We start from the raw sequence: 23,535 nt of genomic DNA on the forward strand, positions 1-23,535 counted from the left end.
CCGTTCTTTAGTTTCGCTCTTTCAGAAGCTCTTTGGAGCAGCTGTCCGGTTCTGAAACCAAATCAATCGATGCCAGGCAAATCGATCACCGATCACTATCAGCGCATTTTCACACGCAGCACTGCTACCTAACGCACTAATTCCCTGCTGCCTGTGCGTTATAATGAAAAATTAAGATGATAAATATAATTCAATGACCCTTTTTCATCCAAACGGTGCGTTACTTCGTTATTTCTGGCTACAGTGAGGCTTTTTTTCCCCACACGCAGAGACCGGGAGGAAACGTGGTGGGCGTGTGTGTGCGTTCAAAAACATGACGGTCAAGAGCCAAGAGAAGGCGAGTTTCGCAAATCGCGACGTGGAATTACAGCAATCCCTGGTTTTTCGCAGGGGTTATGGTCCAAAAAGAACCCGTGATAAGTGAAATTCTTTTTACAATTATAGAGGGCTTCTAATTGCGGAGATCAGCTCTGCCTCGCACGTATTCCTGCTCTTCTAATGCTGCTGCATCCCGACTCTGTAGCGTCTTTTTATCCTAAACGCCGCGGTGCAGGTGGGTTTTTTCAAGAGAAGAAAATAGTTATGGGTCGTTGTCTTCGCTCTTTTTTCTTCTGGGCAAAAAGATTCTTTAATATAAACCGACACCATTGATTATATATTTGAGACTGTAATGAACGATTCATCAAAGGATCTCGTTCTTCAGCTGCTGCTTCCCTGTCATCACACATGTAGGTGCTCGGGCTCGGGCTCGGGCAGGAGGATCGGTGTCACGGCTTCCTGGACAGCCCGGTCCGACAGCACGTCCAGGGGACTGAAGTGCTGACGCACGAATGCGTTCATATAAACAGTTCTGCTTCGCGCACAGCGGCACGGTTGATTTGCAGCGAGAACATGCTGTATAGCAGCCAAATTATCAAATACATGATATTCATGATGATCGTTTTATTTGTGCGTAATGCATAAAGCATATACAGGAACACACTTGTTATTCCTTATTTTTCTTTTTTTTTCCCCTTTGCTGTCACCAATAAATGCTAAACAATATAAATCTAAAGTATAAAATAGATCAAAATTTGTGCGGGCTGCATTGTTTTAATATCTCATTGCTTGGTGTGATATTGATTTGCCTGACGCGGCTGGATCTGTGAGTCTTTGTTCACTAAGATGGTTGTAAAGACTGGGTCAGCAGCATCTTTCATTTCCTTCTTAATGAAAGAGATACTTAAGCTAAGAGCGACTCTGGGAAACGCGATTTTCTTTCACAGGCTCCTTAAGAAGGTTTGAAAGAAGTCTTTCGCTGTTAAGAACTACTTAACTGATCTGGGAAACCCGGCCATTAACCCTTATCCGGGTGGGCGTTCCGGGATATCGGAGGGAGACATTACTTTTCCTTTTCTTTTAGGGGCAGATTTGCTTGTCAGTAGTTTTTAATAAAAGCTAAATTTAGCTTTTTTTTCTTGGGCTGTGTGTATTTTCTCGCTAATTGTGGCGAAAACATAAAAACGGTCGACATGGGTTTTAAAGACCAAGCAATCCCGGAATCTCCTTTTCTTCTTACTGCAGAGAGGAAACCAGTGTCACTGCCAGAAGAGGTGAGCATTGTTTAAAACCTACAGATTTACAGTTTTGTGTATTTCATTTTAACTTTATGTTTTGTAGTTGACGGTTGCAGACTGCGGTCATAGCCGTGATTCGTACTTACTGTACGTGGTCAAATCAGCCGCTCCTAAATTTCATGTGCGCTCCTATTTCAGTCGTTACGGCAAATGAATGAACGCGGCTCAAAAACAGAAAGATATGAAGTACTGAGTTTGAGATAATGCAGGTATGCAGGTTTTTTTTTTTCTTCATATATTTATTTCATTACCTTGATCATGACACCCATACTTCCACCGTAATATTTACGGTGAAAGTAGGAAACACTTTTCTTTCTCTCACTTCAGGTTCTGTGTTGCAGAGACTGTAAAAATGAGTTCTTCCACCCAATACCTCACATAACTCTCTTCACAACTACAATCACTAAAAGAACACTGAATATCAAATAATTTAACTGTAGAAAAATTGAAATGTTAAGATCTAAACTTCAAACATTTTACTTTTCACTCCAGGTCTGCTCAATTTCACATTCACTGTACTTTTATAATCCACAGAATCACAGGCTCAGTCCCTGTCTGTCACTGCAAGCGCCTCTGTGTTTTATAATCATCCTTAAGCACACTATGTGGATATTTGATTTAGTTATATTAAGTATATTTAGTATTTCAATGTTTTTTATATTTTACTGTTTATTGTTTAGCTGTGTTTTTTAATATTTAATATTACAAACATGAAACTTTCATGTTTCTATTTTCTTTTCAGGTGACTATCCAAAGTCTGGACCTTCCAAAGGTGAGAAACGATTTGGTAGAAAATCCGGATTTTAAATCATGTTTAATTCCAATGAATCCAATTTAGTTTGATGATGATAATTGATCATAAACACTAAAACCAGCTTGAGCATCTCTGTGAGTGCTTGTATTTTATCTTTTTAATGCTTAATTAAATTTAATCTTTAGGCACATTATGGATCAATTGGTTTGCACATCACGTTAATGTCGGATAATTGAAAATGGTATTTTTTAGCTTTAAAAAAATTGGAGCAAAATGGAGAGATTGATATAAGTAAATAAATGTACTTGTGTTTTTACAGTTAAACCAGCAGGTGAAGCCCCCAATGTCGGAACTGCAGCTCCTGGTAAGTTAATACAGTATTCCTGGTGGAGGTGGTGGTGGAGGTTTTTGTGGCACCAGACGGGCATCTCCAAAATCTTTGGACTGTGATTGATCTGCTCGCTGCTCTGCTTCGTCCCCTCTGCTAGACCCGTTCCCGGGTCATAAAGACCATCTCCTCACACAACTCCCCTTCCATTTAAGATTCAACATCTGAATAAAAGCGTTTACTGCTCCACATCAGTCAGCTCCAACTCCAACTCCATCCTCCCCTATGACACTTTTCCACTAATACCTACTCGACTCAACTCGGTCTGGTTTCTTTTTCCATAACAATCCAGCACCTGGAGCAGAAGTAGGAAGGTTGGAGCGAAGCTGCTGTGACGTATTTGATTGTGTAATCCAAATGAAGCTTAAAGTTGCGACGCTTTTTAATTTTTTTAGTTTGTCTCTGCGCTGGTGAAAAATCCGTTGGTAGCTGCGAGCAGCTATGAAGTGACAGAGCTCCTGGTAGATCTCGTCATTCCTTATTGCCCGTCGAGATCCCTTTTTAATTCTCTCCTCAGCCACCAGGTTTATGAACATCTGCATCTCAGAGTTGGATCATGAAAGAGACTTTTGTGCTGCCGTTGCTGGTGGAATAAAATGAACAAGAAGCCGTCAGAGTCGCTCTTTCTGTGATGTCACATCCTGACTCAGATGTCTGACTCCAACCCCCCGACCAATCGGTGGCCTGTAGTGTGATGACATCACAGCCCAACTCAGCCGCTTAGAACCTTGGCAGAGTAGTTACAGAAAAAGTATCTACTCTGCACGTTAGACCCCTAGTTAGAAACAACCAAACCAGAGTGCAGTCGAGCCTAATAGGGAAGCCCATGAATTTTCAAAATAAAACATGACAAATGGGCTCGGACCTAGTGGGACCTCCAGGTTCAAGTCACTGGAGGAGTAAAGCAGTTGCAGTTCCTCTACTGACCACTAGGGGCTGGCTCCAATGTCTCCAATGACTTTGGTTTTTGGTTTGTCTTCATAGTTCATAGACTTTACATCCATAACATTTTTGCAAGGATGAAATATGTTTGTGATACATCAGGCAGTATTATATAAAGCAACACATTTATGTGCAATTAAGGCTGTGAATGTTTGATTAGCAGCTGGTATAACCAATGACTAGCTGTCATTACTTTGGCTGCGTAGTGCTTGACATTATACTAACATTATACATTATACTACACCAGCTCTGCTCGTCCTCACATCAGCTCTGACAGAATGAATGAATGTAAATTATTGTTATTAATTAGCATCACAAGTTAGCATCAGCTAATTCTGCAAGCTACAATGCTAACTTTGATTAGCTCCGCCCATTTGCCACATGGCGCCGTGCACCACAAGGAAGAAGAGGCTTCAAAAGCTCAACTCGAAGGAGGTTTTTGAGTTGAGACACGATATGTGAGACATAGTGGACTTCTTATTGTGCCAACAACCCCTTTATTCCCACGACCCAGTGCTCTGACACCGGGTCGACTTCACATCGTACAGCGGCCATTGCTCCGACATCAACAGCAGACTGGTTTCTTTTACCAGCGGCTTTAGGTGTTTTTCCAAAACTTGTACTAAGAACACACTCTTGAGAAAAAGCATTTGTTTGAATTTTACCAAACATATAAGCATGCAGTATATGCTTTGTGGTGTTTCCCCCAGAACCCTCTTCCCTTATCGTCTCCCATCTCACCTGCTCTCTGAGGAGAGGACTTAAATTGGAAAATTATTTTATTGAAATTATAATTAAGATATAGTTTTTTAATTATATTACAGATATATTAAGTGTATTATTTATTATATTATTTATTATTTTACTGTATGAATCCATGACTTTGCTGTTTAGGTCTTTAGCATTTCTCTATAAAACTTTGTGCGAGGTTATATATCCTCTGAAAAGGAATTTTGACCCTTTGTTTACTTGTTTCTGCATTAATCTCTTTGAGTTTTTGATCAGGTTTTGTTTATTTATTTAGACATTTGTTTGAATAGTTGGAAGGGCCCACTGAGGATAAATTATATTTACAGACCAAAGCAGCACCAAAGACTGTGACTTTGTGTTGGTGTTGGTGTTTTTTTTAATTATTTGCTTTCTTTTATTATTATTATTATTAATTAATGAATGAGAGTCATTTTTCTAGCATTTTACTGAAACTTCTTCTTCTTCAGAGGAGGAGCACTTCGTGGACAAACACAGCGACGAGTTGATCGCCAGAGTGAGCAACATCGGACCCATTTTGGACTTCCTGAAAAAGAAACATGTTATCCAGCAGGAAGCTTTTAATACGATTAAAGCCCTGCCGACCACTGAGGCGAAGATGAGGGAGATCTACTCTGGTCCCCTGAGAGCCGGCAAAGAGTGCAAAGACCTCTTCTACGCCATCCTTCTGAAGAAAGAACCACGTCTCATCAAAGACCTCAGGAAAAAGAAGTAAACACAGTCTGGTCCAGAAGTCTTCACTCAATGTGGTTTTAACTTCACCCCCCCCCACCACATCTTATTAAAAATGAAGCAATCAAGATACTATAGACAGATGCTATAGCAGCTTTAACAGGTTTCACCTAAATATGGCATTTACTATAGTACCTTATGAACCTTAGGACTGAAAAGCAGTCGATTTTCCAGATGTGGTCCATTCCCTCGTTACTAGAAGACAAATGAAGCAGGTAAAAGGTCTGGAGTCGATGTCACATACTGAGATGTCTGGAGGAGGGTCTTTGTTGGACTGAACAATCAATCCAACCGTATTGCAGGGATGGACCTCAGGAATGTCCAGGTCAACACTGAACAGGAAGAAGACACTCTAAAGTTCTGGAAGACCACAGGACAAGAAGGTCGTCCCACAATCCTTCCCTTGGTGACGAAAAACTGCACAACATCAACAGAAATGGAGGAAACTCTGGAGAAGGTGGACGTTGCCAACACCTGCAACCATGAATGTAAAAACTGAGTTTACGGCGAGCTCCAAACAGCTGGAAACATCGAAGAAACCAACTGAAACAAAAGCTGTCGTGTGCTGGATTCTGATTCTGTGAACAGATGAAACCCAGTCTCCGTCTCCAGGGCCGTAACTCTCCCCAGACTTCAGTCGCTGCAAAATAATCATCGACGTATAAACAATCATGGGTAAATTTATAATTTTGAGCTATTTTGTTCTGGTGAAACCTCTTGAAGTTGTTCGTTGACACTTTGATCACATCCTGATCGTTTTATTTCAAATCCATTGTAATGAATGAAAGGTAGATGCAATAATCCATCTTTATAAAACATAAGGTTTGTTGGACTTTTAAAACCAAGACAGGAATGTAAACAGAATTGTATATTTGTATTAATATATATATAATCACTTAATTTCACTGGAGTCTTAACTAATGACGTTTTTAAACAGCTGATGTCATTCTGAAGCAGAGAAGCGCTGGTTCGATGGCAGCGGTGTGTTTGAAAGGTCGGGACTTTTGGTACGTCAGTCTCTTTGATCGGAGGCGTTTGAGGAGTCGAGGAACGTTGTGGAGATGAATGAATGTTATTTCTGTTACTGGAGCATAAACGTTTGTCAGGGACCAGAAACACGTGGACTGAAGCAGTTCATTACTCTTTTATTTGTTTTATTTCTTATGTTTATATCTTTATCCCTTGAATATAGAGGGAATGCGCATGACGTCACAGATGCGACTTCACAGTGGGTTTCGCCCACTGAGTGGCAGAAAGACTGAGTGGCAGCGTACACTTTCAGTTTGAGCAACTGGAAAACATCTAAAATGGGAAATAGCTGTTATGCGATCGACTGTACTCATAGATTTAGCAAGAAATCGGAGTTATCGTTTTACAGACTGCCGAAAAATAAGCTAATAAGGTAATAAACTGGATTCCAGGCACCGAAACGTGGATTTGTGGTTCCCATTTTGTATCAGGTAATGTTGGATTTTTGGGCAGCTAACGTTAAACCGTCAAATCAGAAAGTTCGGTGTCCTCATCACTTTTAATTTCGCCAACAAATCCTGCCTTGAAGTAGGACCAAGCGTCAAGACTTTTGTATGCCTTCAAGCTTTGCTTCGTGTATTTCCCCGGCGTAGAAATTAAATACATATAAATATCAGGAAACTGGATTTGTGGCCAAATATTAATGTCCATGGACCACTGGTTCTTCTGGTAACTGTACGGGTCACTGTCAAGTCCAACTGCCTTTAATTTAAGCCGATAATCGGCTGTTATACCGTCTTCTCCACTAGATGCAGCTGTTTTTGCCACTCAGTGAGAGTAAGGGGGCTGGTCCAGTGGTAAGTGATGTCAATGTATACCCTTTATTTCCCATTTTATCCCCCACTTTAAAAAAACAGTTTATCTAATGAGGCTGGCTGCAAATAGACACTGCTTTGGTCCGAAACTGCTTTGATTCTCGTGGTTCTGGTCCCTCCTGAAAGTCTGCTCTCTTTACATCCCATAATGGGTCCAGGGTGAACTTCTACTCCAGCATGTTGCGCTGATGCTGAACGAGCTGGACGCTCTCGTTGCTCTGCAGCTCCGAGGACGCAGCATCCCAGATTTGTTTTTATTTTTCTACCAGAACAACTTTTATACATTTAAAAAAGATTTTATTGCAATGCAATTTTGTGGAAAACTTTATTTTAGCCCTACAAACCTTTTTATAAAACATATATATATTTTTTACGCTGTTTATACTCCAGATTGTTTACGTATGTGTTTTTTCATGTTGTCTGTATTTTTTTTACTGTTACCATGATCATTATTATCATTCTTATTATTATAAATGTGCCATTTTCATCCTGGAGCATCTTCAAAGGCTGGATTCATCCGGATGAAACAACCTGCTGTCTCCAAACTGAGATTTACACAAGTTTGTATTGAAATAAAACGGCTAAAATGAAGCGAATTAAGCAGTTCTTCTTTTTAGTTGGAAGAGCCTTTTAGACTTTACGCTGAGTGTTTTATCTCATGTCCGGCCTCTGGATCTTACTAAATCATAATAATGATGTAAAACTCATTCATTCAAAAGTGCTTTATTTGTTCATGTGACTTCACATTTCTTTATTTAATTTCTCTATATTACCACATTTGATTTTATTTTTACAAATATAGTTCATCTGAACTTTTACCATGCTGTTAATAAAACACGAACTGATTAAAAAAAACTAACTTAAACAAAACAGAATTAAAGTTATAAAAAGATTGCAGACATTTCTAAAATGTGAAATTTTGCTTCCGCTTGGAGTAAACAGCGCTTTTCGTATATGTTCTTCTTGTCCAAAACTGAGACAACTTTATAGACGCAAGCAACATGAGGAGGAGCAGAAACAGCGTTAGTTAGCTGGACCTGACGAGGACTTCGGCCTCACAGATGAACCTGTTCTTAAACTCATTTCCTGCTTTGTTCCAGCTCTCCGTGAGATTCTTCCCAGGGATCATCAGTGCAAAGGAACCCCCTTCTCCAAGTGGCTTTCTCAACCAGTACCTTAAAATGAACATCAGAAAATAAAAAATAAATAAAATGAATAACAAAAAAGAAATAAAATGTAGCCCCTCTCATCCCCCCCCAGCCTTATTTAAGTTACTGTTTAGAGGTTTGGGGAAACACGTATAAAAGTTCACTGCAACCACTATTCATACTGCAGAAAAGAGCCATCAGAATGAACAAACTAATTCATTATTCTTCAATTCTAAAATGATCAAATTTTTTGACATAGGGGAATTCCAAACAGCACAATTCATGTATAAAGCTAGGAACAACTTATTACCATCTTACTTACAGGAAATGTTTTATGACACAGAGGGGAGGTTTAATTTAAGGGGTTCTCTAAATTTTAAGACTTGCAGAACACGAACAACAATGAAAAGATTTTTATATCAGTCAGTGGAGCTAAACTATGGAACAGAATGGATTTGGTATTAAAACAATGTCCAAACATTAACCAGTTTAAAAACAAATATAAAAACATGATTTTCACGAGGTACAAAGAGGAAGGGGTTTATATATATATATATATATATATATATATATATATATGTGTGTGTATGTAGTATGTAGATATATATATATAGATATAGAGCAGATGGAGTTAATATAGAGATAGTATGGTGTAAATAACTACATTTATATAATTATTTATATGGGCATGTCTGTACAAATATATATAGAAATATTCAACTATGTGTGTGTGTGTATGTATGTATAGGTAAGTGTGTGAATACAGTGTGTGAGTATAATTATAGGATAGTTAGTTATTATAAATACTCATAAATGATTAGTGAATGGGGGTAGGATTAAATAAGTTTACACTTATTCCTACTCCTTTTTGCACATGTAAACTAAGATATCAAGTGTTAAAGTATGAAATTCTTTGTTTTGTTGTTTTTTTTTGTTTGTTTTGTTTTCTTATCTTCTCTTTTAATTGTTGTCTTTTACATGTACAAAATTAATCAAATCAAACAATCCTCAAACCCCCATATTCCACAAACCATATTGCATCCCCTAAATTCTCATACCCGAGCGTGTCGTTGCGTCCGTCGGTCCAGACCCAGTTCTTGTTAATTTCTTGCAACCCGATCCAGAATCCATGGAATTTGTCATAGTAGAACTTGGTGTGGTTACTGATGAACTCCTGAAAATCAGAACATTGGAGATCATTGCGAGCAGCAACGCTTTCACGCTAAAGATATCAGCGTTAACCTCATAATTAAGTTAAGGTTGTGTTGTTGGTGTAATGTTGTTAAAGATCACCATTTCTTGCAGATCATCAACAACAACCAGATCTGCAGCTGTGTCACGGCAAAACTCTCGGCTGCCTTCCCACGTCCTCCAATCACTCCCTGGGAGTCTGGGAGTAAACAAGTAGCACTTTTGCCGGTACAGAATCCACCCTTTCTGACATGGTTGACACTCTGTATTCATGAAAGAAATAGACAGACATGATGTGAAGATTAAATGTTGCTAAATTGTATAAAATATTCCTGTCTCTGGCAGCCTTTTTGTCAAACCTATACATGACGTCGATATCGATGTCTTCAGGATTAGAAAACTAAAAGGGCACATTTTATGCCTTTTCTGACTTTCAAACATTCAAAAGGGTCTCAAATTGTGATATATCCAGTTTTTTCAGGTTGTCCAGCTTTCACTTTGATAGCTGCATGATTGATAAGGGAACTCTAAAAAAGAAAAAGCTTTTGAAAAAGCAGTGATACCGAGGACCTTCCAGATACTTTCTTTTTATTAAATAACTTATTTTTTTCCAGCCCATGCAGCTTTCCGCATATAGAGGCAGCCCCACCCTTTAGAAAGGATTCAGTTAAAAAACATCCTCCAACTGTCCCCGTCAGTGTTGCTAATGGTGTTGATTTAGGAAGGTAAACCAACGAGAGAACCAGTGGGAGAAGGACGCTATTCACTCGTGCTCTGTGCAGCACACAGAACATTTGTTAGAGGCTTCACGATCTAACGATCGTCCAATCAGCATGGCTTTCAGAAAATCAAGGAGAGAGTCATAACCCTTTTCCACCAAACCGGTTCCAGTGCTGGTTCTGGTTCACAACTTGTTCAACTTGGGAACCAGCTGAGAACCGGTTTGGTTTTCCACAGCTCGGGTGCTAAGAGGAGCCACGTCTTTACGTCACTGCAAACGTTAGTTGTGGCTGCGTTTGCGTGAAGGTTGAAGCAACAACAAGGTATTTGCTCTAATAGGACTTGGTCCTCGTAGCTCCTCCGTGGACACATCTCTAAAAGACAGGTTGTCTCCTCCTCAGACCCATGATGCTTTGCTGCATCCAGATTCATTCTTATTTGAAAATGTCTCCGTCTCCCAGTCTTGCTATTGCTATTGGTCTTAATAACTCCGCCCCCTCCGTTTACGTAATCGGTTCTTTTCTCTAGACCAGCAAAAAGTTGGTTCTACCTTGGAACCGGGTTTTCTGGCCCTGAGCCAGTTCTTTGTCAGTGGAAACAGAAAGCCCGGTTCCAAACTCTTCCAAAACTGGCCCAGAACCAGAACCAGCCCTGGAACTGGTTTGGTGGAAAAGGGGTATTAGTGGTGTTGTGCAACTCAGGTAGCTTGGCTGATCAGTTATCGAAGGGTTATTAATAATTTTATTAATAATTATTAATAATTAATAAAGTCGACTATTTATCAAATTGAATGACCAATATGATAAATAAAATCCTCGGGGCACCACCCTGTTCCTTAAGCAGGGAAATGATAACTTTTACAGCAGAATATCAGTCTCAGAAATTAAGGTTTATGCATAATACAGTAATTGAAGGGTGAAATTCGAGCACTAGGCTCTGTCAAACAAATCAATTGTGACCAAAATGCATGAAACAACAGAAACCACTCATTAAAAATCAATCAGGATTTATTTACATACAGGTGTCAAAAGATGATAGACGCAACACCCCAAATAAAATCCTGATGGCACACTACGTAAACAGGGACAGAAATTATACAATGCAAAAGTTCCAGTCATCTGTGTGGGGTGTGACTAGTGTGTGTGTGTGTGTGTGTGTGTGTGTGTGTGTGTGTGTGCGTGTGTGCGTGTGTGCGTGTGTGCGTGTGTGTGTGTGTGTGTGTGTGTGTGCGTGTGTGTGTGTGTGTGTGTGTGTGTGTGTGTGTGTGTGTGTGTGTGTGTGTGTGTGTCGGATCTCAGAACGGCTCGGGAATTTATGACCGAGGGGAGCGTCTGGGTGTGTGTGTGTGTGCGTGTGGGGGGGGGTTAGTACGAGAGGAAGAGAGAGAGAGATGCAGAAGAAAAGTAAAATAATAGACACTCTTAAATAATTTCTCATTACCAGAAACCCAAGACCTTCTGATCTTTCCCACACAGAAATGCCCCAATGTGAAACTAAACTTCACACGTGCGCTCTGGTCATTCAACTGGGAAATTTAGAAGGGCCTTGTTTTCGGTTGTCGAGAAGCATGTCATAACGATCCAGCAATGTGGATGCAGCAGTAGACCAATAAGAAGATAAACAAAAACACTTAAGTTAATAAACACAACTATGACGGGATCAGCAGTCCAGCTCACAGCGTAAACTAACTTTTAAAGTGTATTACTAAGTTTTCTCTGCCCAGACACCAAAAACAGCCTCTCACGTGAATCTTTGCAGTTGAAGGAAAAAAGGGTGGTCGGTCAGCGTTCCTCGGGGAACAGCTGGGTGTTTACGCTCAGCAGGGGATCCTGATAAAGCGGCTATCACTCCCTCCTGTGTCCTTGCTGCAGATGAGGGGATGGCAGCTGGGCACAGCACTTGGCTTCCTTCAACTTCGGATCGGCGTCGCGTTCACGTCGAGGCAATGCAGGGTCCCTAGTTCGGCTTTCTGGGCTCGGAACTGCGTGGGTCGCTCGTGCAGCGCTGCAAAATGGACGCTCCTTCGTTCACGAAGGAGAAAGCCGGCCCTTGGCTGGCTCCCTGGTGTTACAGAGACCTGTGGGTGAGAAGGAAGAAGCAGAAAAGAGAGAAGAGACCGGAGAGAGGGGGGTCTCCCCTTTTATAGCTGTATACAGGAAGTTGATACCCATTCCTGCAGCTTGGGGTCCTTGTCCAATCAAAGTGTGGTGCCTTATCACCAAGAGGGTCACATATGCAAATCCTGGTGTCCATGGGGTCTTTCCGTTCTCCAGACCACGCTGGAGGTGTCGTAAACTCACCATGAGGCAGGGATCATGAGACTTGGCTTGGCTTCGGCCCTTTACTGGTCCAAAATAAATGTTCACCCAATCATAAATGTCATGAATTCATAACCATATGGACGGTGGTCCAACAGTGGACATTTTACAAAACAACAATTTAACAAAAGCTGAATCTAACCACCTACGCACGGTAACCATGGTGGTCCCTGAATGTCTTTAGCTCATCAGCTGACCATGACCAACAAAAACGTAAATAGATGGTGAATCGCAATTTGTTTCATTTGAGTGAGATCCTTTCGTGAAACACACATCCAGTCTATTGAGATCAATCGTCTCACTGCGGACTTCACCTTTAGTTGTCAGACCACAGTCTTCCAGGTCTTCCTTCCCACAAGTAATGCTGACTGGTAAACTCTTCTTCTCATCAGTTTTACGGTTCCCGCCCAGTCCATGCATCTGTCCCCATGTAGGACCAGCCCTCCCCAGCCCATGCAGCTCTCTGGGTTGACTGTATCAGCAGCTTTAGCCAAAGCAAAATCTATGCATTAATTAGTTGTCTTTGGATGAAGGAAACTCCATAAAAAAGAGGATAATTTGTTGTGAAGCTGCAGGCTACAGATGTTTGAGATCTTTCATTGCAACTGATTCAACGGCCATTGGCTCATGTGGCTTTGAGGGGCGGGTCTTACAAGCCAGTTGCATAATGCTTGACCTTTACGAAAGACGTGAGTTTTTGGTCAATATTGGGAAAAGCTTTGTTCCATCATGAAGAAATTGTGGTGTACTCGTGTTTCCACACCCACATACCGTGACCTTGCACCTTAAATATTCATAAATATCCTTATTTAAAGTCTAAACACCTCCCTACAAGCTGTAGACCGAGATTGAGCATACTGTATGTTCTTTGCTCTACCACCATACCTTAATAAAAGGGATATTAATCTTTTCAGGCTGAGATATTCACCATCAACGTCATATTTGGAGCAGTTTGGACCAAGATTGTAGAAAATATGGCACCGTAGTGTTACCACGCCTACACTGTTCAATTTTTTAAAAAAATGGGAAAATCTTCAAATTGTTAACATTGCGCTGCAAAATGTGAAACACATTGGATGAATGTAATTTGCTGATTCTTTTCGTCGGACAAGAATATTTAGGTTTTTTAAATACCCGACATACCTAAACAAAAAACCTAAATATTCTTGTCTGACAAAAAGAATCAGCTAATTAAATTGTAAAGCCATGGACAAAATGAACTTCATTAAATCACACTGGATGAATCTTCTAAGATTAGTTCGTCAAATTACAATTTGTGCAGAATGCCAGTTTTTGCATCACGGTGGATCTCCTGGATCAAAGCAATTCTTCCTTTAGCCATATTGTTAATCTAGAAAACGATGCTGTGGAATTTTTCAACCAACATCATGTTTTTCTGTAATTTCAGTCTTGCAGCAACATAACACAAGTCAGCAGTTGCTCAACCTTAGACATTGCCTTCATACGCACAAATGCTCAAAGTTCTTATGGGTGTTATGCATATTAAAAATCGAATAATGGCCACAACTCTATATCAATATATTTTAAAAATGTCATATAAACCCTTAGCCTTAGATGCAATATAGAGAAGGGATATACCTGACTGGAACCCAGATTTCAACTGGAATGATGTATGGACTAATAATATATCATCTTCCAGAAACCAGATCATCAGCTTATTGATGATCAATTTGTACATAGAACTTATTTAACACCTTGCAAGTTTTACCATATGAAGATCCTGGTTAGCTCTTTATGTACATTATGCTCTCAGAATAAACCAGGAACCTCCATGCACATGGTCTGGGAATGACAACGTGTTGCAAACTTCTGGCAACAGGTTGAAACTGCACTATCCTCCACAACAGTACAGACTATTCCAGTAAACCCTCAAACACTTATTTTAAATAATTTATCCACAATTAATGCTTCACTATGTCATAAACAAATTTTGCTTGCTGGCCTAACAGAAGCAAAAAAGATAATTGCAGTAAGATGGAAACCACCACACAGGCTTAACATCTCCCATTGGTATTTGACTTTTCTTGATATTATCTATCTGGAAATATCTACAGCCCGAACCCATAATGCAAAACAACTAAATATTTTATTTAGGTATATGGCCGCAGATCAAATTAAAGCCAAACTTGAAAAATGTATTTAAAATTGATGTAGACTACCTTGTTGCAACTATCCTTGTCCAGTTTTTGATATTATTATGTTTTGCCTTCGTTTTATTTTGTCCTTTTTTGTTTGTTTGTTTGTTTGTTTGTTTTTTATTGTTTTCCTTATTATTAATAATTAATTGTTTTCGGTGAATGCTTAGGTCCGAGGGGTGGGTTTGGAAGGGGGTGAAAATATGTGTATTATGTTTGTTTGACATCATTGTGGATGCCACCGTTTATAATAAAAAAAGAAATATAAATAAAAACATTTGATCACAAAAAAAATGTAATAATGGAAAGACTTAAAGACTGATGTTGAACGTGGGACCTACAGTCGTGGTTTCAGGTGATCATGCCTAGGATCATTAGGGTATCAGTCATCTCCAGCTACATTCTGAAAGATCGATTATTAGAGAGAGTACTCACTTTTTTCAGGGCAGAAAGCCTTCACAGGAAAGTTGTTGAATGTCAGGATGACTCCCAGCGTCCAGTTGAGGCGGGCTCGTTCTCCGCTCAGCTGCTCCGTCTCATTCATCAGGATACCGTTTCTCTTTTCCATCTCCTCATTTTCTGCTCTGAGGTCAGTGAGGTTTGAGCGCTGCTCTCTCATCCTCACCATGACTATTAAAAAAAAGAGCACAGCAGCAGATGAATGAGCTTTGCTATGAATCTACATTTTCTCTTTTTCTTTCGTCGTCTCTTCGCAGGCTCTTCAGAGCAGTGTGCTTGAAACTGAAGATGCTGTATTAAAAAAAAACTCTTTTATATGCTGTAGAGCTTTTATTTGAGTTTTTCAAGAGATTAGCAACTCAATTGAGGTTTGAAGCCCCAGAACTATGGGCTCAAATTAATGCCATAAGTATTTTGTATCTGTAAATAAACTTTGTACTTGTAGAAATATTTTGTGCGTGTGCAAAAAATATTTGTACTTGCAAAAAATATTTGTACTTGTAGAAATATTTTGTGCGTGTGCAAAAAATATTTGTACTTGTAGAAATATTTTGTGCATGTGCAAAAAATATTTGTACCTGCAAAAAATATTTGCACTTGCAAAAAAAATTTGTACTTGTAGATACAAAGCTACAAACTTTTTTTTACAAAAGCTACAAACTTTACAAAGCCACAAACTTTTTTTACAAAGCTACAAACTTTTTTTTACAAAGCTACAAACTTTTTTTACAAAGCTACAAACTTTTTTTACAACTACGAGTTTTGGCAGTGTTTTGACGTGCCAAAACTAACAGCCAATCAGCGATCTTTGGCACGGGTTTCAAAGGGTTTCTGGAGAGCCAATCAGATCATTGCATCGCCTACTGACGTCGCCGCCATATTGGATGTGGCAAGACTGGGCTGCAAACTAATACAAGTAAATGGACTTATTTTCATAAAGCGCCTTTCTACAAAGAAATGTAAGTTTTACATCTCATTTATTCATTCACACATGCACTAATATACTTGGGAAACAATTAGGCACCAAATATAATATATTTAATTTTCTCAGACGGCAAAAATTAAGAACTTTATTGATCCTACATAGGAGTAATTCATGTTATATCAGCTATAGAGAACAAGGTAGTGCCGAAAAACAATATATATCCCCCATATTTTACATCTTTACACATTACATTACATTTTATGTTATTGTTATTTTATTGTCTGAAAAATGGTTCAAATGTGTTATTTGAATTTTTTTGTATTCGTTTTGTTGATAAAAAAATATGTCTCTATTTTTGTGAGGGGGGATATATATTGTTTTTCGGCACTACCTTGTTCTCTATAGCTGATATAACATGAATTACTCCTGTGTGGGATAAATAAAGTTCTTATTTTTGCCTTCTGAGAAAATTAAATATATTATATTTGGTGCCTAACTGTTTCCCAAGTATATTAGTGCGCGTGTGAATGAATAAATGAGACGTAAAACGTAAATTTCTTAATCTTAATTAAAAATAAGTCCATTTACTTGTATTAGTTTGCAGCCCAGTCTTGCCACATCCAATATGGCGGCGACGTCAGTAGGCGATGCAATGATCTGATTGGCTCTCCAGAAACCCTTTGAAACCCGTGCCAAAGATCGCTGATTGGCTGTTAGTTTTGGCACGTCAAAACACTGCCAAAACTCGTAGTTGTAAAAAAAGTTTGTAGCTTTGTAAAAAAAGTTTGTAGCTTTTGAAAAAAAGTTTGTAGCTTTCGTAAAAAAAGTTTGTAGCTTTGTAAAAAAGGTTTGTAGCTTTGTAAAAAGTTTGTAGCTTTGTATCTAGAAGTACAAATATGTTTTGCAAGTACAAATACTTTTTGCACATGCACAAAATATTTCTACAAGTACAAATATTTTTTTCACACGCACAGAATATTTTTACAAGTACAAATATTTTTTGCAAGTACAAATATTTTTTGCACACGCACAAAATATTTCTACAAGTACAAAGTTTATTTACAGATACAAAATACTTATGGCATTAATTTGAGCCCATACAGAACCAGGTGAACCCGGTTAACAAGTTGCAGCAGTCTGTCCGTACAACCGAGAGCACAGAAAAACAATCTTACCGGTAATAGGAATGATTATGCTCTAAGTATTTCTTCACAACTTAAACAACACGTTCACAGGAAAGTCTAAGGATCAAAACTGTAAGCTAAAGATTCATCCCATTCCAGTTGTAATTGCTGTGAATTCTGCTTATGCTTTTAAACTATGCTGTAAGTATGGTTATTCCTTCAATAAAGTTAGGCATTTTAACTTTGGTGTGACTACAACCAGCCCCGATACCCCTTTTCCACCAAACCGGTTCCAGGGCTGGTTCTGGTTCTGGGCCGGTGCTGAGTTTGGAACCGGGTTTTCTGTTTCCACAGACAAAGAACTGGCTCCGGTTACATCTGGCTACATCTTCACATTGAATATCATACAATACACAATATCAAGTTGCAAAAAAACACCTCGCAGACACGAAGCACAGACGTCACAGGACTTGCATGTGGGTGATTGGGGGTGGGGAAGTCGGGGGGGGGGGGTGGTCCCGGCACAGTTCATCCAAGTGAGGGCCGGGTAGCTGGCGCTCAAACCCGGACGTCCTTGTCGGGAGGGGCTGATAAGAGAGGGAGCCAGGAAGGCGGTTGGATGGGGAGAGGGAGGTGTGTGTGTGTCAGTGTGTATGTGAGAGTCTGTAACGCGGTAAGACCGACGACCTTTCTCCCCGAGAGTAGCCAAGCGTCCTTGATGTTATCGAACAGCGGTACAGTTCTGGGAGTCAGGATCCTCAGATGTTTTGGAAGGGGGAGGGTTAGGTTGGGTGCAGAGCGTCATGTTTACATTCCTCCCGGGAGATTATAGCGGAGAGGCTTGCCAGCCGCTCCTTCAAGGCCAAAAACGAATCAACAATTTGCAGGCAGCTCGGTAATTTTCCGTCTGCTTTTTCAGTTGCATATTTATATGTGCTTAATTTCTACGCCGGGGAAATACACGAAGCAAAGCTTGAAGGCATACAAAAGTTTTGGTCCTACTTCAAGGCAGGATTTGTTGGTGAAATTAAAGTGATGAGGACACCGAACTTTATGATTTGACCATTTAACATTAGCTACCCAAAAATCCAACATTACCTGATACAAAATGGGAACCGCAAATCCACGTTTTGGTGACTGGAATCCAGTTGTTTCTGCGAATTGCAGCGATCCATTTGTCTCTCTTAAGCTTATTTTTTGGCAGTCTGTAAAATGATAACTCCGATTTGCGTTACAATCCTGACCCTATGCGTTACATTAACGCACATCCTAGGTCAACTTTGCACAACTCATATCCGGCACTTTAAAACCTCATGTTGTAAATTTTCTCTCATGTTATACATTTTCTCTTTTCATTATATATTTGTTCTTTGTATTGCACCAATCACCACAACAAATTCCTTGTGTGTGTTTAACAAACTTGCCATTAAACTTATTTCTGATTCTGATTCTGATTCTTGCTAAATCTATGAGTACAGTTGATCGCACAACAGTTCTTTCCAATTTTAGATGTTTTGTTGCTCAAACTAAAAGTTTACACTGCCACTCAGTCTCTCTGCCACTCAGTGGGCGTAACCCGATGTGAAGTCACATCTGTGACGTCATGCGCATTCCCTCTATTCCTTGATTTAAGGTTGGTGTCGGTTCTGAAAACCGGATTTAGCCCTTCGGTGAAGACAGGGATGTAAAACGGAGACTGGATGAAGCCCATACCTCAGAGGACAGGTGTCAGGAGATACAGCAGTTCTTGGTCAATTATCCACCTGAACAGAAGCTGTCACATGTTGGTGTGGCATAACAAGTCTGTGGGTGATTTTATTCTGACATAAACACAGGTTCAACTCTCAACTTTGCATATCTTTGCATATATGTGCTCAAGTGTTGAGGTTGCTGGATTCAGTCCAGGCTGCACAGCCCGAGCTGGATTAAACGGAGTAGTAAATCAAAGTACTGAGATCTTATTTCCTGGCTGATTCAGAGCAATTACTTCCAAAGTGTCCAAAATACACATTTCTACACCTCTGTAGAAATGCATGTCCTTAGAATGTTTGAAATTCAGACCTATGTGTAGAAACAAGTAAAGACCAGAAGAGGAAACTAACAGATTTCTTCACTATGTACGTTCGTTTTGTAATATGTTCAGATTTCTTGGTTCACGTTTTTTAAAGTGTTTGTTTCTTGTGTTTTTATCTTGATCATCAACGTGAAATGTGTCGTAATGAAACTTACTGTAGGCCAGGACGACGATGCTGGCGACCAGGAGAACAGAAAGGATCCCCAAACCCGCCAGCAGTGGCCAAGAGCGAGCGGCCGGCTCCTCTTCTGGGTTGATAAACAAAACACATGAGACACACAGAAATGTGAAGCTGCCTTCACCAACTCATCTGTTGCTCTGTATTTAAAATATTTAAGATGGCTGTTGGGATGAAGGAGTATTTCTATCCAATAAATCTGACCAAACCTGGACCTATCACTGCAAAAACTAATTTCCTTTTTTTTTCTTGCCAAATTGGCACAGATTGTCCTGCTTTAAATAAGACAATTTCGATAAATTTTAAGGAATATTAGGCTTAATTCTAGAAGGAGCTGTAGAAGACAAGAACTGAAATTTCTGCATCTGACAGGATGCGTGAAGCTCTTCTCCCTACATGTACGTATCCCACAGCAAACTCTGCTCAGGTCCCAGTATCTTACTGCAGCTCTTCACTATTTTGATGAATGCTTTTCTTGTCGTGTGCAGTGCTTTAAGTGGGCCGGTACGGAGCGGTACGCAGTACCGGCACTTCTAAATTTTACCCATCAGCGTACCGGAAATTATTTACTGTGTGCGGCGCGTACCGGTACTGTTCTTCCCAGATTCCCCATCAGTCAGTAACTCCTCCCGATCTCCCCAAAGTCTACGGGTTGGATTTGTTGATTAAGGTGTTTTGATGCTCAAAGCTTGCCGTACAGACGTAAAGGCGCGCTTGGCCAACCCGCGGCTCTTTGGCCGGTGTCATGCGGCTCTTGCAACTTTATTTGATAGGTGCAGTGAAAGACAGACAGCGTTCGCTGTACGCAAGTATCGTCGCGTTGAGCTAAACGGGTGCACTCGTGGTTGTGACGGAAATAACTTGGAGGGACAAAATGCACGGCCAAACGGAAATATGAAGGTAAACACAGGAGGTTTTTAACAGAGTGGGAGAGTTTAATATATATATATATATATATATATATATATATATATATATATATATATATATATATATACATATATATATATACACAAATTTACATAGTCCCATATTTGTATGACTGGAGGGGGAGAGTACCGGCACTTATTTTTTCCCACTTAAAGCACTGGTCGTGTGATAAATGCTCCCCAGACGGATCGCGAGAGACAAAGCAAGCGAGTGATGGCAGCATCGGAAGGAAGAGGAAGCAGAAAAGATGTGGAAATTGAAGGCAGTGGTATGATAGAAGGAAGTTAATGTAGAAGTACCCTAGAAATGGCAGAGTGACGTCCACTTTATTACAAAAGACTGAAACGTGAATATCTTTTTTTTTGCTTTTTTTTAAACTTTTTTATTGAATTTTTGGCCCGACAAACATTAACAGTATAAATGCACTTATGAATTATGTAAGGACATTAACAAAGATAGTCCTAAAACAAAGAAACGCACTCAAAAAAACAACAACGCATCAACAGTACGCCTTGACTAAGTTACAGACAGATCGACCAGATAATACAGTGAAATCCTCATAACCACCTCATGTTTCTAACTAGACTGTGTCTTATCTTCACATCCATCTAGCAGGGTGAAACAAGTAAAACATACCTATATACACAAACATATATACATATGTATAAAAACACCCGCATACAACTAGGAGAAATAACATTACCCTGGAACCGCAGGGAAATCAAGCCTCTTAATATATGAGAAAAAAGGGGCCCATGTAGTGTAAAATTTGTCTGTGCCCCATTTCAATGTGCACCTTGTTTTTTTCCAACTTCATACAGTTTATAATAGATTTGATCCAAGAGACATAGGAGCTGCAGAAGATTTCCATCCAAGTAAAATTAATCTATTTACCGGTCAATCTACACACCTACCCTCACCTATGGTCATGAACCTTGGGTAGTGACCGAAAGGACAAGATTGCGGATACAAGCGGCCGAGATGAGTTTCCTCCGCAGGGTGGCTGGACGTTCCCTTAGAGATAGGGTGAGGAGTTCGGTCACCCGGGAGGAGCTCGGAGTCGAGCCGCTGCTCCTTCACATTGAGAGGAGTCAGCTGAGGTGGCTTGGGCATCTGTACCGGATCCTCCTGGACGCCTCGCTAGGGAGGTGTTCCAGGCATGTCCCTCCTCCCTAGGGAGGTGTTCCAGGCATGTCCCTCCTCCCTAGGGAGGTGTTCCAGGCATGTCCCTCCTCCCTAGGGAGGTGTTCCAGGCATGTCCCACCGGGAGGAGACCCCGGGGAAGACCCAGGACACGCTGGAGAGACTATGTCTCTTGGCTGGCCTGGGAACGCCTCCGACTCCCCTCGGAAGAGCTGGAGGAAGTGTCTGGGGTGAAGGAAGTCTGGGCATCTCTGCTGAGGCTGCTGCCCCCGCGACCCGGGAACGGATAAAGCGGAAAAAGATGAGTGAGTGAGTGAATGAGTAAAATGAATTGTCTTGCTAATAAAGTAGCAAAGGCAATTACATGTTTACTTGCTTTGGAGAGTTGTGGTGTGGCTGAGAGTACTGAGAGTTCAATGTGCGCATATTACTCATTTCTGACAGTGTGTTAAAAATGTCTTTCCAAAAAACGTGAATATCTTTGATCAGAACTGTGTGCATGTGTGTCAAGTAGAAAAATGTCCAGTGGAAGCAGCAGATTGAGCTTTCCAAAGATCAGAGTTGAAGAGGAGAGGTTGAAGATGAAGAGTAGGAAGCACATGTGACTGTGAAGGAGCATCTCTGCACCCCAGACGCTGAACTGCTGGACGTAAGTTTCCATCCACGGCATCAACCGTGATACCTGGCGTACTGTAATGATGTCATCACCACAGTTGTTGTTGCTAGGCGACAAACACAACACTCGCCAGGGATTTCAACCACGCCTGCTATCTACAGTATATCGTGTTTATTTTGACTTCATGACTTCATGCTTTACCATTTTTTGAGTAATTTACATTTGAACGACATGACTTTGCTCTCATGGATTACTTAAGAATTAATGAGTTAAATTGAATGTTGTCACTGAGGATACATGATATTCATACAATGTCGTAATAGCATTTCGTAACTTACTTGTATCGGCAGAAGCAGGAACTTTTCCCTTAGTTTTTACTTCAGAATAAACCGTCATGTCCTCTTTATTCACTGGCTGATCTGGAAAAAAAAACAGGTTATAGAAAGGTGACAAAGGTGACAAAGGCTTCATAGGGATGAATTAGTCATCATGCATCGTGATAGCAAATAATATATATGTAGATTAAGCTTCTTTTCACCTTCCTGAGTGGAGTTTTTTTACACAACAGTTCCTGAAACATTCGTGAATAAACTCGGGTTGTTCATCAGGAGAATAAAAAGTATTTACATTTTTCTATCAGGTTATTTTTATTTCCATCCCTGCCAGAGGAGGGGGAGTTGTTCTTTCTCACAGAAACCAGTAAAAGCTGTGAAACTTACCTCGTGGACGTGTTTTACCATTTTGGAAAACGACTGTGGAATAAGTGATTTCTTCCTCCATCCTTTAAAAGAAAGTTTTTTTAAATTAAGGATTCAAATTGAAAGGAAGTGATGCCAGTGCTTCAGAGCTGCTTTCAAACGAAAGATCAGGACTTGAAAAGGAACGAGTCGTTTCCTCTTCCTCTATTGTGATGTGTGCTTGTGGTTATTTATTACCCCATTTGACAGTTTAGCTTGTTCACCGAAATGTGCGCCTCTGAAACAAACATGTTCACCCTCGATATTGGCTCATGGAGTTGAAACGCTGCAGCGTAAACTCAACCTTGAAAGCTGTTGAGTTTACTTCATGATTACACGATGGCCGCCTGGACGTCTCCTCTGCTGTTGGATATGTTTAAGTTTAAGTTAAGTTAAGTTAAGTTAAGTTAAGTTAAGTTAAGTTAAAAGAAGAAATCCCCAAAACCAAATGTACTATAGTCCAAACCCTTGACACCCTCAATCCTGGACATGATTTTTCCTTGAAGTGCCAGTCCTTCCTCGAACTGAACTGCCCGACCCACATTAATCCTGAAATGGGTCAAATATGTGGAATGAACAAGTCTGACAGTCAGATGGAACATGTCTACTGTTTTAGCTTACCCGTCCACCTTAAATCACTGTTTTACCTTAGTCGTCCACCTTAAATCGCTGTTTTACCTTACCCGTCCACCTTAAATCAATGTTTTACCTTAGCTGTCCACCTTAAATCACTGTTTTACCTTACCTGTCCACCTTAAATCACTGTTTTACC

The 23,535-nt window shown here is 40.2% G+C and overlaps 1 protein-coding gene across 4 annotated transcripts; it reads right to left on the reverse strand.

Moving 5' to 3' along the window:
* Nucleotides 1-7,768: 7,768 nt before the first annotated feature.
* Nucleotides 7,769-22,886, reverse strand: LOC133441140 (natural killer cells antigen CD94-like). Of its 4 annotated transcripts, XM_061718532.1 has the most exons (7): nucleotides 22,746-22,886; nucleotides 22,365-22,445; nucleotides 19,315-19,407; nucleotides 15,013-15,207; nucleotides 9,486-9,646; nucleotides 9,251-9,366; nucleotides 7,769-8,219 (listed from the first exon to the last, which is right to left on the reverse strand). In XM_061718532.1, exons 1-7 carry the CDS (start codon nucleotides 22,804-22,806, stop codon nucleotides 8,072-8,074), a joined length of 855 nt encoding a protein of 284 aa, XP_061574516.1. In that variant the 5' UTR covers nucleotides 22,807-22,886; the 3' UTR covers nucleotides 7,769-8,071. The 4 variants fall into 4 exon arrangements, 3 of the variants coding, with proteins under 3 accessions (XP_061574516.1, XP_061574517.1, XP_061574518.1); XM_061718533.1 differs by lacking the exon at nucleotides 19,315-19,407; XR_009782403.1 differs by lacking the exons at nucleotides 7,769-8,219; nucleotides 9,251-9,366 and adding an exon at nucleotides 11,848-12,447 and having other exon boundaries at nucleotides 9,562-9,646.
* Between the last annotated feature and the right edge of the window lie 649 nt (nucleotides 22,887-23,535).

Source organism: Cololabis saira, chromosome 3, assembly GCF_033807715.1.
Source record: "Cololabis saira isolate AMF1-May2022 chromosome 3, fColSai1.1, whole genome shotgun sequence".
Lineage (NCBI taxonomy): Eukaryota > Metazoa > Chordata > Actinopteri > Beloniformes > Belonidae > Cololabis > Cololabis saira.